Here is an 18,367-nt window from a genome sequence, read left to right as displayed (position 1 = left end):
AAATTACTTAATTACATTACTGCCCTTATTAAATTATTTATATATATAATAAAAGTTAATTTATTAATTAAAAAAGTTTGTGGTTATTGAGTTGTTCTCGCGTTTTCGTAAATCACAGGGGTTCTCGTTTGAACCTCTACCTATATATATATATATATATATATATATATATATCGTAGCGGGTAACGGGTAAATGGATAATGAAAAAACGTTTATGCATACCCTACTCACTAAAATTCAGAGTAAATGGGTAATGAATAAGTGAATAAATGGATAAAATTCTAAAATTACTTATACCATTATCCAACGGGCAAAACATACCAGGTAATGGACTTACCCTTACCCTTTGCCAGCCCTACTCAAAATTTGAACAAAATGACATATTTTCATAAATTTAACATGAAGGTACAAAATCAGTACCAACCATAAAATGTTGATGTCGGTTAAATTGGTACCAAGTATAGTTGGTTGATACTAGTTAAATTGGTACCAAATATAGTTGATTGGTACATGGTATAAGATTTTGCATATCAATTATATTTGGTTGGTACATGGTATTAAAGAAAAAACTCGGTACTATACCAAGTCCACTCCTATCTATGGTTATGAGTTATGAACTGAACTATTTGTTGGGATATTGGCTTAAGGGTTGTTTACCAAAAAGAATTATTAAGTCCTATATGGATAAATTTGTCTGTCCGAATAAATGATTGTTGATGTTTATTTTATTTTTTATCAAAACCAACCGTCTGAATAACATAAATGACCGATTTACCCCCCAATATTAATTATTTGAACATCAAAATAAAAAAATCATAAAAAGGCCGACGATGAGGTGTCTCATGTGGGAAGGAGGTTGTGCTTTAAATAAGAGGGGTAGGGGTGTCATTTGTGGCTGAATGTGGACAAAACACCATTTCTATCTGTGCGATTAAGCCATGTTCTATGCTAATAAGTCGTAAGTAAACAAGCCAAATGAGCTGTGCGAATAAGACAAATAGACCAATAAGCCTAATTAAGCGGCAAGTAAACAACCATTTATATATATATATATATATATATATATATAAAAGTTTGATATATGATGATTTTATATCTTATTACTTTTATTTGTATTATATGTTTTGTTAAACTTTCGTCTTAAAATTATATGTATTGATTTGACTTGGAGATCATGTAATTGGATGTTTGAAAACGAAAATGTTACAAAAATGATGTTAGAAATTTTTAAAATGACTTTTTTCAATTTAGTTTTAAATTTAAAAATCCATAAAAATAAATGGTAAGATGAAATAAAGCCTATTTCTTTTCATAACTTACAAATAGATGTTATTTTTTACTTCTAGTACATGCATCCATAACTTATATTATACAACTACACAATCCCGTATTTGATAATTCTGACTGTATCGAACTGAAACAATCGGTTCTTTATTAAAAATCTGATTCAAAGCCAAAAAAATTCAGGATCTTCTGCCGCACGAAGTTCCTGCTCCACTTGGCTCGGGGGGATATAGCTCAGTTGGTAGAGCTCCGCTCTTGCAATTGGGTCGTTACGATTTCTTACTTATCGAAAAGAAAGACTAGCTAGGTACCGAACCGAATTAGCACTTCTCAGATCAGGCGAGGCCTCTTCAGCGGAGCCTGCTTTTACTCACTTTTTTATAGTAAACAGGACTAACAATAGGTCCTGGAGACTTTTTGGTTCATCATGCTATTGTTCTGGGTTTACATGAATATCTTTTATAAGAAATYGGAGGAAGACCCGACGATTCTTTCCAGGATTTATTTACTTACTTTTGAAGGACATTTAAACGTTGTTTAAAATTCATATTTTTATGTTTTAATCGTTATCAAATCAAACCAAATCGATCTAGTAATCTCACTCGAAAGTTTGGTTTGGAAGGGGTGAGATGTATACACAACGGACCTCTATCTCGAGAAAAAAATAGAACGGTTGTTTCCATGAAAACTCTCCCCTTATGCAAGTCTATAAGCAAGTGGTTAAAAACGAATATATACCAGCATAAGGTGGGTAAGTCACAAGAAAATAAGTAACAAAATGATGGAATTAAAACATAAAAAAGACAGAAATAAAAGCCCTACACCAAACAAATTAGGTTAAAAACACATTAGATTAAACATTTTAATTTATGTTTTAATAATTAAACAGATAAAACCATCTGGGTTATCGTGCGCTGGTTAAGTCTCGAGGGGATGTAGTGAAAACCTTCATCTACTCCGGGTTCGAACTCCGACACTATTAAAGCCCTTGTGACCATGTAAGTTTCCCTGTAATGACTCCAGATCATTCATGATTGCTTGAAAGATTAATCAATACACATAAATTGACCCAAAAATCAATATTAAAAAAAAACATAAATGAGAAATCATTTTTGACTATCATAACAAAGTTTGGTATAAAAAAAACCAAACCCATAATTACATGACTAGTTGTGTACCTGCGCAATGCGGCGGGAGCCGTGAATTTTAACGATTATGAAGTTTCATTGGTTTTATTAGAGAAGATTTAACGATGATATAAGTTACACTTGATCTTTACATATTAATATAATTTGAATAAATAAGAGTTATGGTTTCAATTACAGTCTATCGATGAAGAAAATTGTATAACAGTTTAAAATCCAATATATTTAAAATCCAACATATTTAAACGACTCCATTAATGTGTTCGATTTACACCAAGAGCAAAGAATCAAGAGATCGAGAGTTTTCAAGAGCAATTGAATGAAAGATAAATGAGAGCACTTTTAATAACTCATGATGGATATCAGTTTGAATCACACATTGGGGGATGAGAACAAGACACAGATGTATGAGAGAGTAAAAACATAAGTGAAATGTGTCAAAAATATATTGGAAACATGAAAAGAACATGTAATAATGTACATTGATAACTTGTATTATATGAGTTGTTTTTAAGACTTTGTATATTAAAAATTATTTTTAAGACTTTTGATAAATCTGATTTATAAGATAGTATAGATATTTAAAAAATATATTAATTAAAATTAATGGTTTCTATATTAAAATGACGTTTTAGTTCTTTTAATTGGGTGGTTGGGAGAAGAGATAGGAGAAGGCGATATCTACGCCGCCTTCTAGAAACTAGAAACCACTCTACCGCCTTTGACTTTTCTTACGCGGGCCCCATCCCCACTCCTGAATCGGGTCAAATACCTTGTTTACAGTGCAACCCTGCCAGTTGTTCTCTCCTGTGATTTACTAACCCGGCTTTCACCGGTCCGGTCGTATCCAATCCACTACGGCCTTTACCGGTTCAATGGTCCACCATTCAGTCTTTACCGGTGAACCCACCCTTTGACCATTTATTTATTTATTTTTATAAAATTAATGTTAGTCCTTCACACCTTCAATTCCTCTTCGTATTTTTTGTTCCTTATAAATATCGAAAAACATCACAAGTGAATACAACAATCTTATACTGAAAACCCGATATGGCTTTGTTTTCGTTCGGGAAACGCGAATTTCTACTGATATTGATATCTGTTGCGTCTACTTGTTTGGTGTCCGCTAATTTCTATGATAACTTTGATGTCACATGGGGGGATGGACGTGGGAAAATACTCGACAACGGCAACCTCTTGACTCTCTCCCTTGACAGATCATCTGGTTCGGGATTCGAATCAAGAAACGAGTATCTGTTTGGGAAAATCGATATGCAGCTCAAGTTGGTGGCCGGAAATTCGGCTGGTACTGTTACTGCATATTACGTAAGAACTTTTTAGGTTTTGTTGATATTTCGTTTTGTTTTTGTTGGGGTTGTTATGGTTATTGACGTGATGATTGTTTGCAGATGAGTTCAACGGGATCAAATTGGGACGAGATTGATTTCGAGTTCTTGGGTAATTTGAGTGGGGATCCGTACATTCTCCATACGAATGTTTTTACCCAAGGCAAAGGAAACCGAGAGCAACAATTTTACCTATGGTTCGATCCGACGCTCGATTTCCACACCTATTCCATCCTCTGGAATCCGCAACTCATCTTGTACGTATCGTTTTCACGTTAAACTCGTCTTCTTGAATACTGCTTTCAAGTCTTTTATGTAAAAATTAACCATTTTGCTAATGACTTCACCAGATTTTCGGTCGACGGAACACCTATTCGAGAATTCAAGAACGCAGAGTCAAAAGGAGTTCCGTTTCCGAAGAACCAACCAATGAGGATACACTCGAGCTTATGGAACGCCGATGATTGGGCAACAAGAGGTGGGCTTGTGAAGACGGATTGGAGTAAAGCTCCTTTCACCGCTTCCTATAGAAATTTTAACGCCGAGGCTTGTGTGGTGGCGCCAGGGAAACCGTCATCTTGCGGTGGTGGTTCAGTCCCTTCCTCCGACAAACCTGCATGGTTGTCGGAGGCAGCGGACAACCACCAACGAAAGAGGTTGAAATGGGTGCAAAAGAATTACATGGTGTATAACTACTGCTCAGATTCTAAGAGGTTTCCTCAGGGATACCCACCGGAATGCAAGAGGGGTTAACCATGTGGGTTCGGTTATTTAAAGATGGCAACCAGGGTGGAACCATGATGGCTCGGGTGGGTCGTGTCTCAAGTCTCAGTTGAATTCTTTTATATGTATGGGACATTATTTAATTCATGGTCATTATTCATAATCATTATTTTTATACATATTTATTGTTTTATATTGTATTTTAATGTCTAATAATATACTTTTTACGCTAATCTTACAACGTTTGTAATTATCGTATTTTGATTTTAATTTTAAAAATCAATTGAGTTTTTCATGCAAAATACTATATTATAAAGTATTTGACAAAAACTTTTAAAAATCATTTTTTATGTATAAAGTACTGTTTATTGATGCGTATTATTTAAAGTTCAAGATTACAAGTAAATTATGTGTAAGTACAACTTATTAAAACTTTAAGTTTAAATTCGTGTGACTAACTGCAGATAAACATAATCAAATAGAAAATAAACATCTCATTTTAAATACAAAAAGTCTAAAATATATTTAGGATAATCATTGAGTTTTAACAAAATACTTGATTATTATCTTTATAAAAAGTTATATTATTAAACCAAAGAAAAATTACTTCGTTATTAAAACTAAAATTATTATAAAAAATTGAATTAAAGAAATTACACAAAAAATGAGAACTTTTAAATAGTTAATTTGATACTAATATCGATATAGTTATTTTTTCAAATTTCTATGAAATCGTCCAATTTATATTTTATTCAAAAAATAAAAAATTATCACTTTATCAAACCCACATAAAACCATATTATATCGGTAAAGGTAAAGAATAAAACAAAACATTAAAATCGAGATGCATCTCGCTACATTGTACGAGTACCTTTCTAGTTTTTACTAATTGCAACACTTTCATCCGATCTTAATCACCATCAAGAACAATAGAAAACAAGTATTATAAAAATGGCAAAACAGACAGTTCTAACAGGTTGATATATCTGGAACATGTCAAAACGGGCTGGGTTAAACCATCAAAGTTAATTTTTTCGCGAATTTTCGGTTTTGCCTTGATTAATCTTTGAGCATCTTCAAATTGGATTATTAAAGAAATGAAATAAAATATGTCAAAAGAATTGAACGAAGGCTGTAATGAAATAATAATAAATGACAAAGATACTCTTTTTTTACATCTTTATGTTTTCTTGTATTGTGTTGAAACTTAGAGGTTGTTTACTTAAATGCTTACCCAGTAAGTGTTACAGTATGACTTAACACGATAATTTATTTTATCGGATAAGATTGTAGCACATCAATATGTATCATATGCAACAATTTACTTGGTAAGCACTTACTCAAGTAAAAGTCATCACCCTCACTTACCGGGTAAGATTCTCCATTCTTATTAATGCTCTTACCAGGTAAGATTTTTAACTGTTGCCATGTTCATCCAATGAGAAATATTGCTCGATGAGTATTTACCGGATAAACGTTTAATAAACTACACCGAAATACATAAAAGAAAATAGTTCCAAGATTGATGGAGTATTGCCAAATGGTGGCTTGTAATTCTACTTGAAATGTGGAACCCTAACAAATAACAGAGAAAAGAGTGAGACCTCAAAGAAAGAAAATGGGAAGAATGAGGCAGAGAGATATGAACGGAGGAGACAACACCACCACAATAACCACCACTTTCCATCAATGGGTTTGCTATCAGCATCGAGGCCATGGACCTCAAACGTTCCTCGCTTCCGTCGCATCGTCCCTAACTGCATCCCCTTTCTTGCTTTTCTTTCAGTTTCTGTTTTCCTCCTCTACAAGGTACGATTTTCATTCACGCATTTCGTCGAACACCTTGTTTGCGTTGCTCTTTTGATGATTTTTGTTGAACAGGTTGACGTATATATTGCTCACAGCAGAAGAGGTCCACGCCGCTACCAACCCACATCTTATCTGCTTACTCCCGTTTCCTACAACGTTGAACCAAGGTACGATCCTTATATGCACCATGTACAACACCAATACGTTCTTATAGTCGATAAGGTGCGTATTGCATACGGACCTTGTAGGACTGGACGACATTAGGTTTCAAAGTTTTCATTTGACAAGGTTAGTTTAGTAATTTACCTATCTTGTCCCATTTAGTTATGTCAGGTTCTGGTCTAATTGTTGTCCAAACATGGACAAGTTTTTATTGCGTGCTAAACAAACCTTAGAATAACGTATCGTACGTACATTGACGTTAATGACATTTGAATTTTGATGGAAGGATTATAACAAATGGTACTTTTGACCGGTTGTTCGAGATCGCTTGGGGAGATGACCATGCCAAGATTCTTGAAGATGGGGAATTACTCGTGCTTAGCCTTGACAAACGCTCGGGCTCAGGCTTCCGATCGAAAAATGAATATCTGTTTGGGAAAATCGACATGCAACTGAAGCTAGTCGGAGGAAACTCTGCTGGCACTGTGACCGCTTACTATGTAAAGTTCCCATAAAACTAGTCAAACCTTTTCTTTTTGAAGGATCTTTAGGCTGTCGCAAATGATGCTCTCATCGTGTCGCTAAAGATTATTAGCAGCACCAAATGATCATTTAGCAACGTCCATCGAAAACCTTTAAGGGTCTTGCATTTCTTACTAAGTGCTTATAGTCTCTTATCGGGTAAGAAATAATTTTGTTTATCAACGCCTCAAGACTAAGGGGCCGTTTACCAAAATGCTTACCCGGTAAACGCTTATCTTTAGGAGTCAACATTGTAATTTATTTTACGGGGTAAGATTATAGTACATCAAAATGGTAACATATGCAACAATTTACCTGGTAAGCACTTACCTGGGTAAGAGTCGTCACCCTCACTTGCCGAGTAAGACTCTTCATATTTATCATTGCTCTTATTAGGTAAATTTTTTGACGCTTGCCATGTTCATCCGGTTAGGAAAATTATCCAGTAAGCACTTACCGGGTAAGTGTTTAGTAAACAGTCCCTAACACATGTACTAATTGAGATGCTGACCCGGTAAGAGTTGAAGATGCTTACTTACCCAGTCAAAGCGTCTTACCTAATCAGCACTTGCTCCTCTTTCTTGTAAATGAAACCAGCTGACTCATCAAGGCATCAAAAGACTGTCCCTTGGTTTTAGCATAGCGGGCAAGGGGTGGACATCCTTGTAGAATGATTAGGGGTATGGGGTTAGAACCCAGGCACCACCCACCTAACCCTGAGATCATAGATGGATCTAGAGGGGTGGTTAGGTGGCATGTACCACCGTATTGTTCCTTCGTGGTAAGGTAAAAAAAATTAGGTTCGTGAAAGGTGTAATCATTTTATATGGTGCCACTTTATCCAAAAATTCTTGGGTCCGTCCTTGCCTGAGATACGCATATGAGACACATATGGTATGAATGTTCCAGAGGGTGGTGTCATACCTTCTTGTTAGGCCTATAGTCGGCACAGAAAGATTCTTTTTTAGTTTTGTACTATTTATTTAGGCCATCTTGTTTCTCATTTCTATCGTTTTGTATGTTGAAGTTGTCATCAGAAGGCGATTTTCATGACGAGATTGATTTCGAATTCTTGGGGAACACAAGTGGTAGCCCTTATACGCTACACACCAATGTCTATAGCCAAGGCAAGGGAGATCGCGAGCAACAATTCCACCTTTGGTTCGACCCCACCGCTGATTTCCACATGTATACCGTCATTTGGAACCCTCACCGCATATTGTAAGTCCAAATGGCTCTCATAGTCTTGCAAACCTATACTAACTCGAATTGCGTAACATTAACCGGGTAACTAAGCTAGGTTATATTGATCCATACAGAGACAACATCTCTCTTAGCTACATAGTGGGTCAAAGGGTGTAGGTAGACAACATTATTCTTACCGGCTCAACACCATTTACCCGATAAGAAACAACAAGTGTTTGTTTGGTAAAAGATACTTTCTTACGTATCGGTTTTTAGGTTTTACGTTGATGAGATTCCCATTCGAGAGTTTAGAAACGACGAGGCAATCGGGGTTCCGTTCCCGAACTCGCAACCGATGAGAATACACTCAAGTATATGGAATGCCGACGAATGGGCAACGAGAGGTGGGCTCGTGAAAACGGATTGGAGTCGTGCTCCGTTCACTGCATCTTACAGAAGCTTCAGTGCCGATGCTTGTATTTGGTCGTCATCGAGAGGATCTTCGTGCCCATCGAACTCGACCAAGAGGGGTTGGTTTCGAGAAAAGTTTAACACGGCGGCAGTGAGGAAATTGAAATGGGCACAAAAGTACCACAGGGTGTATAACTACTGTACGGACCGGTGGAGGTTTCCGGCGGGTCCAGCACCGGAATGCAAGTTCATATAGATTTTGGGTGTATATTAGATATCATCATATCAATGTTTTGTATTAATTTATAATTGAATACCAAACGGGAATTATTATGTTTTTTAATATTTTTTTTATTAACCTAGATATCCAACCTGCTATGCGAGCCGACTAATCTCAGGACGACCACCTGTTTTGCAGATAGCCCGGAGTCACTGCATTTGAACCTCCATGGCCATAAGAGGATTTTTCTTTCTTCTTGGATTTGTACATGAGACCTCCTGGTACTTTTGACCTTTGGAGCCAAACTCAAACCAATCAGACACTATCCATGTGGTTTAATCAACTTTTTTAGGTTCATTTAATGAGGTTATGAACTCAAAGCTTATTGGACTGTTTGGTAACTGTTTAATGATATACAAAGTGATTTGTTTAGTAAGTTTCTAGGCCTAAAAGAGCCGAAAGCCAAGTTTTTTAAAACCTGTCTCTTCCAATTAAAAACGTGCACATTTATCTATGAAACACCTTTTTAAACAAAAACCTTCACAACCTATACAAATATATTAATCTACATTGACGACTTTATACATACATGCTTAATGGGAAAATCAACCAAACATCCCATAATTCATTACTGAGAGCATCTCCAATCGAACGACAAAACTCTATATATGCCGTTTTCTTTGAACCAATCGAACGGCAAAATCACTAAACATTTGTTGGAGGGTTAATTTGAGCGGCAAATTTGCCGTGTAGGTTTTGGTACACCAAAAAGGTGGTCCCCACCACTATCCCTTTAATCCAATTTTTTTTTGATAAATTATAAATAATTAATACAAATATTTACATTTTGGTTTTAATATTTATTATGTAAATTTATATGTATATATATAGATATATATATAAAATAAATTATTAATAACACAAATATGATACCGGATAAACGTAAACGTAGTTTATTAATGAAAATTTTAAAAACTAAATACATAAATTAAAGGGTCAACTGGTTTCCGTTAGCCATATAGTTACTAAAGTTTTCTACTACGTTCTGAGATCCTTTGGCTTGGTTTTGAACTCCTTCTCCAAATTCTTGATGTTGAGATGCTCGATATTGAGATCCTATGTATTCTGATCCTTGTCCAAACCTATGAACCTGGGGTTCTGTTCTCTCTCTCGTTATTCGAATTTTCTCATTTTTTCATTTTTTATGAACACATAACACACATGTTCAGTGATAAAATTTAGATCAGTGAACATAATTTTGTCATCCGCCAACCTTAACTCTATCGCATTTTTCTGAGCTTGAATCTCATTCCTTCTCATCATAACTTCATTGTTTTTGGCTATACATTTGCTCATTTTTTTACCAGCATTGACTAAAGTCTCTAGCTTATGATCAGATTGGGGCCTTTATTTTGCCTTTTTCACACCAATTGGTCTTTGAGTTCAAGCACTAACTTCTGCGTCGTGAATAGTCAACGGGGGTTAACCGGCATCTGTCCCAGACGATGAACCAGGGCCGGAAGAAGGTGACTGATAAGAACTTTGTCGTTGATATTGAGTCGATGCAGTGACATTTGATAAACTCTCCGAGTCTTTCAGGATGTCCGAGACATGATCAAACTTAAAACCCTTCTTATAGGATACGTCTAGTTTTAACATCTCTTTTGCTTCGTTCATCTATGAAAAATACACGTTATATTTAAATTAATAAAACAATGATTAACTAAAACAATAAATACTTACGATATCTTGTTCAGAAGCACCACTTGGATTCCTCATTTGAACTTGATTGATACACCATCGCAATTTTTTGACAGCTTTTAGAATGCAAGACATTCTTGTTTCCAATGATCTTCTTGGTTGATGATTGGTTGCGAACGGTTCGGTTGCATAATATTGAGTTTCTACTCTTGACCAAAACTTATCTTTTGTTTGGTTTTTACCTATTATTAGATTTTGAGTTATATTAAGATAACAATGACATAGATGTATGTCTTCGTTATCTTTGTAGGATGAACTTCGATTGTTGAAGACATTTTTATGAAAAGTTTGGTAATATTCTTCTGAAAATGTGTGTGATTTAGCTTACCGAATCACCCCCTATTTATACACAAAATTTTCAGTTCACTCCAAATGAAGATAGATTAGACAACACACTGGTAAGATTCTTTTGAAAAGTCTAGTAAGATTCTTCTGAAAAGCATGCTTCAGCGACCCCGCGATTTGCATTATTGAGTTTTCAAATATAAGCATTTCTGAGTTTTCAAAGAGAATAAGCAACAATCCAAAGAACCACTTGCCACACATGCTTCAGCGACCCCGCGATTTGCCTGCCACCATTGAAAGTCAAAAACTCAGAGACAGAAGAGGGTATAATGTAGTTGACATTCCACCATTTAAAAGTACAATTCCAAAGTGATGAGGAGACCTTACAACCGAGTGAACAATGATCCAACGATTAAACATGATCTCTACAAAATGGGCACAGTACTTAATCAAGATCGATTTCTTTTTTATTAAGCTCCTGAAGAACCGGTATTTGTTAATAAGAGCCCTCCAAATGAAGACGTTCACTTTCCTAGGAACTAGCTTGTTCAATAATGTGGCTTTATCACCGGGAGAAGATTGTAGAAAGTAACCATCCATTATATGCCAAAGAGATGAAGTAGTGAAAGATCCTTCTGAAATCATCGATGAATTATTGACGAATTTTAATTAATCATCTAATCAACTAAAATCTTTCTGTAATTTTAATCTTTGATTTTTACTCCTTTTAATCTTGTAACGCCTAAAATCTGGAAAGAACGACTAAATAAAAATTTCCAATAATACATCAAACAAAGGATGAATCTATTTCCATAAATCAATAATTGAGTTACCTCGAATAGGAAACCTAGATTTAACATCAACATAGATAAACCATGCTCTTACATAAGGACTAGGTCAAGATCGGGTGTCACTAAAACTCGATAACAATCGCTACCTTCAAATATGGAAGACGTCTTCAATTAACTAGATCATTTTCGTGTCTCTGACTAGCTCTCAATTCATCACAGTGTCACTAGTACCATTCCCGAAGGATCTGATATATATTTCGACAAAGAAAAATGTTAGACTTAACGCCTAGTGAGTTCAAATAGTTTTTTTTTTTTCCTTAAATATAAAAATGGTAAAACTGAAAAGATGTTATTTAAATCACGATTTCCAAATGAAATATATTTAATTTCGTGTCAAAACACTCATTTATCATAAAACCAAAGTCCCATACTCACCCAAAACGTGAATGAGATTAAACATTCAAAATACTAAAAACGTGTATAAAACTCTATTATCCAAAACACCCAAAACACCCAAAACATTCGAAGATGCTAAAACAATAAATCATGGATACACTTCATATCCAACAACATCAAAAAAATGGATAATACACTATCCAAAATAACATCTTTTGGTCATAGGAGAGACCCATATCCATTAAAGTAAGCTACAAATCGACGTTAATGAGCCTCAAGTATGGATCATACAGTCACCAAGTTCAACCACCCACGGTTTGTAGTTTGGGTCCATCACTGATCTTAGTCATGCTCGTTTACTAGAAATGACAGCCACTACGGATTTCACGGTTATCGAGTTCAACCACCCACGGTCTGTAGCTCAAGTCCCCCTCTACGGATCATATGATCATCAAGTTCAACCACCCATAGCTCAAGTCACCCATTACATCCGAGTTCCTAACAAGAAAACAAGGACAACTATCTTATACCAAACTATTGAATTGACTCCTATGCCTATGAACCTATTGCATTATATTCTAAACTAACTGAATGAATAATACACTCAAAATAATGTAAATATTCAAATAAATATTCCATAATCGCATATAACTCTAAAGCTCCACATAGAGCAAATAAAACCGAACACACACACACACACAACCTTCCCTCGTGCATCCATGCCTTTGGGCGACTATACCCGAACACACACATCCGGACTTCTTATGCTCATGCGACCTAAGGAGCCTCACAAGTGGCCTCATTCGCTGAATTGGTTTTTACGAACTAAACTCCTCGTTGCTTGTAACATCTCACTCAAGAAACCCCAAATTACCAATTTTTATAAAATCTTCAATAAAATATAATTTATTGATTGTTAGGACCAAAATTGATCCTAATTATTCTAAAAGTTTTATCAAAGCAATCGGGCCAAGGATGGAAAATCTGAAGATGCTGCTGAAACGACTAAGTCTGGAGGAAGACCAGAGGCGATGAACTGGACCAGAGGCGATGAACTGGACCAGAGGCGATGAAGTGGCTTATCATTGATTAACCTTAAAATATGGGATATTAATTTTCTTGAAAAACTTCGAAATATCCGTTCTATTTTAGTGATAAAACCACCCAAAACATGATTCCAAACCGGATATAACGGATTTTTACTTACATCCCGAATTAAGTAGCAAAAGAATACGTGACATATTTATAACCGGAACAAGACTATGTATAAGCTACATTTACTACAACTATGAGATACGGTAATAAGCTACTATTTACCAAAAGCAAGTTCGTAATCTTCAAGTTCCCCGATAAATCTTCAAGTCAAACAACGAGTTCTTTCTTTTTATCTGTCTTCTTTCCTGAGAGAGGTTGCCACTTAAATGGTAAGCCAATGCTTAGTGAGTTAAATAGTTAAGTATTACATATCAATATCGCACATGTTTATAAACATACATAATAAACTCTTATCAATAAAAGAGTTCAAGACATCATCTAAATGCAAACYRAGACTTACAARAAACCGAGTGAACAATTACGTACCGGATGCTAAGATTATAGAATTCCATATTCAAATCACCATACCAATGATGCTCAATACAACAAGGAAACAAGATCAACAACCAAATATATTCAAAAATCGTTAGAATACCAATAAATATCAAGAACCAAGAGATTGAATCGGTAAACATAACGAAGACAGTGCATCACCTCGTCCTTCACCTTCCGGGCTCATGCCAAAGTCCGAGTCAGAATCGTACATTACGAGAAACCTCGCACTGCCCACCTTCCTCTATCGGGTATGTGCCAAGGTTCCCTACTCATTGCTCTTCCTCCTTTTTGAGCAATGAGTATTCATAACCGCAGAAAGTCTCACCTGTCCAACCCGGGATCTTGACTTCACCATAAACTTCCGGCATGCCACACGAAGTAGTACCCGTACTATGGCGTACAATTCAAGGAATAAAACAACAAGTCCGGATCCGGAAAGCAAACCGATGTACCGATATAGTAATATGGAATAGACTCAAGAGACGGAATCAAAGAAAGGTCAAGATCGTGTGACTCAATTCAAGACCAAAAACATTCATATGAAAATATATATACATATTCAAATCAATATGTAACAATTAACTATATAACTCACCAAGCAACCGTATAATACTAAAAAACGCTGAAATGAGCTCACAAAGCAAGTCCAAGCTACCACACTTAGATTGCTTCCAAAGCATCAAAATATGCCCTAATTACCCCCTGGAGTGAATGTACAAAATCTCATAAGCAACCAATATAAGAAACTCATGWTACACACATATCCTATTTGAACACTTTACTTAAATTTCTATGTACAGCTGCTGCATGCAGAACTGTTTTGCCCATTTTAAACTCGAATTCATGCCTTAATTATAAAATAAGAAATAAACTAGACTCAATTATCTAACTAAGGAAATTTGCCTCACCTCATTTGGATTTTTCTATGATTTCATACAGTTTTTCAAAGTCTGCACACTTTCAATGCATTCTTAAGTCGAAATCCTCATTTTCATACATTCTTATCAAACCATTTCGATCCCAAATTATTCGAACTTCTGAATCTCAACTTAATATAACATATTTGACATAAACAACCAAAATCCAACCATTATTTTATCATTTATATTATCTCCCAAATCATTGACTTGATAAAGTTAAAGTTCATATGATGAACTTACATAAATCTTGATAATCTATTGAATCTAATGACCATTTCATGCCACAAACACTAAAATGCACTCATTTTATACAATTARGATCAAACCCATATGAAACCCTAACTCTATTTCAACATGCAATCCATATAACAAGAATATCAACCAAGAACAAGTGCAAAAAATGGATTATACCTTACTTGATGATCAAATCCTTCAAAGATCTTGTAATTCCTCTTTGATTTGAGTTGAATCAAGCCTAGTGTGTGAAAATCGCACCTCTAGAGTGTGTGTAAGTTCTGGACTCAAATGACATGAAAAATGGGCCAAAAATCCAATTTATTATGCTAAAACCCGAGTTGGGTCGATTTGACCCGGCTAGGTACCAATTTTGACTATCAACACTTAAAATATTCATAACTTTTCGCTTGGACCTCCGTTTTCTATGAGGTTTTCGCCTACACGTTCATAAAGAGATAATATATAACATCCAACAAAAATATTCCAGAGAAGATGTCGGTCCCGTAAGGGTCTACAAGAATAGAAACAGTTTGTAGAAGGGGGGGTGAATACAAACACAGTATTTTCAAATTTAAAATATATATTGATAGAGAAGATCAATACATATTTTACAAGACTGTTTGCGGAAAAATAAGGTAATGAAAACCTATCTAAACAATCTTTGGTTACACACAGAGCTTTAGCAAATACAAGAAAAGAGATTGATAAAAGGAGAATCCTTTACTTAAGCTAGAAGATGCTTGAAGTAAGAATAAGGTTAGAGAGAGATGCGCGCTCTCTGCATGGAGAAGAAACACTTCTATTTATACCCGGGTGCATTAAATGATCATTTAATGCAATATGGTAGGTTTAGAGTGCGTGTCAAGCCTTAAGAGGAAGATTTGTCATTTGCTACAGTGAATAGTACAAAAGCACTATTTCTGAGCAAACATCCTTGCCTAAAGTTGGTGGACAAAGAGTCGACTAATCGGCTCCGTACCGTACTAACTTTTGTAAGGGTATGGGTTTGTCCTTTGTGTGCATAAGGACAAAACAACAACAATCGTGCTAAGCAAGCTTCCTTTGATTGCTGAATGCTGGAATGACCTGGAGGTCTCATTATCATTCGCTGAAGCTAGAGTAGTCTTCACACATATGTAGACAGACTTGTAATCACTGAATACCGCTTCAGATCACCTACTCGTCAGTCTCTAATCTTCAGTTTCAGTCTTCGACATTCGCTGAAGGATCTTTGGTGTGAGTGTTGTTTCTTGAAGTATTGCTGTCTCTGATAGATTTACAATGCAAGTTCTTCAGCGATCACTGAACATACTCAGTGATGATCGCTGGAACTGAAAATACAGAAACACAAATACGACGTGAAGGAAAAAAAAAGGATTATCATTAAATCACTAAGAGAGAGGATCAACAGAAGATCTCCAAAAAAAATCAATTTTACGTATCTATTTGACATGAAATTTTTCTCAAATCCTCTAATATACTCCTAAGAAGTATAATTCTAAAATTTCAAACCCAAAGTCCCATTAAATCATAGGTTCTCTTACCGGTCCGAGAGTCTTATTCAATTGTACTCCTGATCGAAACTTGTTCACTTGAACATGAAACTGGTTCATTTGTCATTTCTTTAGCTTAAATCTCATCAGAATTTACAGTCATGCATCTTAAAAAATCATGACCCTGTGTTATGAAACAATTTCATAATTTCACCATGTATGAAACCGTTTTCATGAACATTTTTTTATTTTAATACTGATTTCATGGATTCATTGCTCCAATACCTTACGATTTTCCTGATTCTTGACATGATTCAATCGACACACTATATAACAAAATCAAATTTTTTATATTATAATTGTATTAAATATTTAAATGCTACCATTTATAAAATTTCATTTATTATGTTACCTTAATTAAGAATTATTAATAACTTCCATATTTAATAGAAAACAATGCAAATGACCAAAAATACCCTTAATGATTAAATTTAATTAGAAAAAAATAGAATTTTCCTATTGGTCGAAATTAGTTTACACGGTTTTTAAGAATTGAATGGTTTTCATTTGAATGTGCCCCTCTCTCTCTATATATACATATACATACACACACACACACACACATATATATATATATATATATATAAATGTAAATCCAATACATACAAATATGTTCTACGCATCTATATCGCGGGCCAATTTTCCTGCACACTATTTCGTCATATACATTATCATATGTAGATTGTCTGTTTCAATTGTTTTTTCTATTAAGCTTAGGTGTCTGAATCAACTTTTGTACACCTTGACTAATCCCTGGGACCTGGAGAACAGTCAGGAGAATACCCAGTGACCTTCTAGGACTCGAACAGGTTCTCTTTAAGGAGAATCCCCAAAGGGCTAAGCTTTATTGCTAGTTGAGATAAACCACCACGTTGGCTCTTGCAAAATTGTAGCTTTCATTTGAATCTATCCATCCAAACTGTTAGATTGAGATAATCTGAAAAATACCCTCTATTTATAACCAAAATTAAAACAAAATGAATTACAAGAAAATTAAGTACAATCAATTTATCTTTAACTTGACATCCATTCTGATATATTTTTTTATCTGGCTTTTCATGGCTCTTCGGTTTTACGAAAACGCAAAAACACTCATATTACATGTGATATCATAGGCAACCACATATATTATACTACATTAGAAAGGCAAACGACTTCGGCCATGACCTAGGTCGCGAGTCAATTGTGCGCACATCCCTTGTTTCCTCCTGTCTAGTGTCAATGTGATCATCTATAATATCATATGTGTATCACATGTGAGGGCATATAATATCACATGTTTTTATGTTTTTGTAAAAAAAAATAGTGTTTTCGTTTGAACATTAACACCACCTATGTTGCAGGGTTGGGTTCCGATGAGAAAAGAAGCTATACGGTGAAAAACACAAGAAGAGCTCTTCATCATTGGATCAATCCTAATTGAACATCGACACTAATAAGGTGTACTGAGATGCATTGGATCAATTCCCTTCTAAAACTTCTCACCATAACTTCCCTTCTCACACAATCTTTCACCTGTATGTGTGGGTATATATATATACATATGTACAGACACACTTCACATACAAAAGATTGTGGGTGAATAGGACTCAATGTGATAATTGTAAGAAGAGATTTAGACACATGATCATTTTTAATTCCAAAACAACCTATGAATTACGTTTTAACAAGGAATTGATTTAGTATATCTTATTAATACTGATTTAGTGTTTTTTCTTCAATTAGGATTGATTTAAACGTAAAAATCCTTTCTTACCTTTTTCATCATAACTTTCGTTCCAATCGAAATCGAAACAAAACCCATAAAGGTTGAAAAGATCCATTCTTACTCTCTCATATAACACCATATATATATATATATATATATATGTGTGTGTGTTGGTTCAAATAGAAACCAACCATATGGTACAAACTATGGAAGCCGATCTTGACCAATCACATTCTTTCTTCACTTTAGGTTCAAATCTAAATTATAAATTAATGATAAGGGTAATTTGGTAATTCAACCTTTTTGTAACTCCCAATAA

General features: G+C 35.0%; 2 protein-coding genes across 2 annotated transcripts; both read left to right on the top strand.

Annotated features, from left to right (window-relative positions):
- Positions 1-3,308: 3,308 nt before the first annotated feature.
- On the top strand, positions 3,309-4,657 carry LOC112500278 (probable xyloglucan endotransglucosylase/hydrolase protein 23). The gene is made up of 3 exons (XM_025103714.1): positions 3,309-3,755; positions 3,839-4,032; positions 4,126-4,657. Exons 1-3 carry the CDS (start codon positions 3,480-3,482, stop codon positions 4,526-4,528), a joined length of 873 nt encoding a protein of 290 aa, XP_024959482.1. The 5' UTR covers positions 3,309-3,479; the 3' UTR covers positions 4,529-4,657.
- Positions 4,658-6,116: 1,459 nt separating this feature from the next.
- On the top strand, positions 6,117-8,843 carry LOC112500009 (probable xyloglucan endotransglucosylase/hydrolase protein 25). The gene is made up of 4 exons (XM_025103267.1): positions 6,117-6,307; positions 6,756-6,969; positions 8,019-8,212; positions 8,453-8,843. The coding sequence occupies exons 1-4, from the start codon at positions 6,117-6,119 to the stop codon at positions 8,841-8,843; spliced, it is 990 nt and encodes a 329-aa protein (XP_024959035.1).
- The last annotated feature ends 9,524 nt before the right edge of the window (positions 8,844-18,367 follow it).

Source organism: Cynara cardunculus (genome assembly GCF_001531365.2).
Source record: "Cynara cardunculus var. scolymus isolate 2C chromosome LG 17, CcrdV1, whole genome shotgun sequence".
Classification (NCBI taxonomy): domain Eukaryota; kingdom Viridiplantae; phylum Streptophyta; class Magnoliopsida; order Asterales; family Asteraceae; genus Cynara; species Cynara cardunculus.
This window is presented reverse-complemented; position numbering and strand designations above follow the sequence as displayed.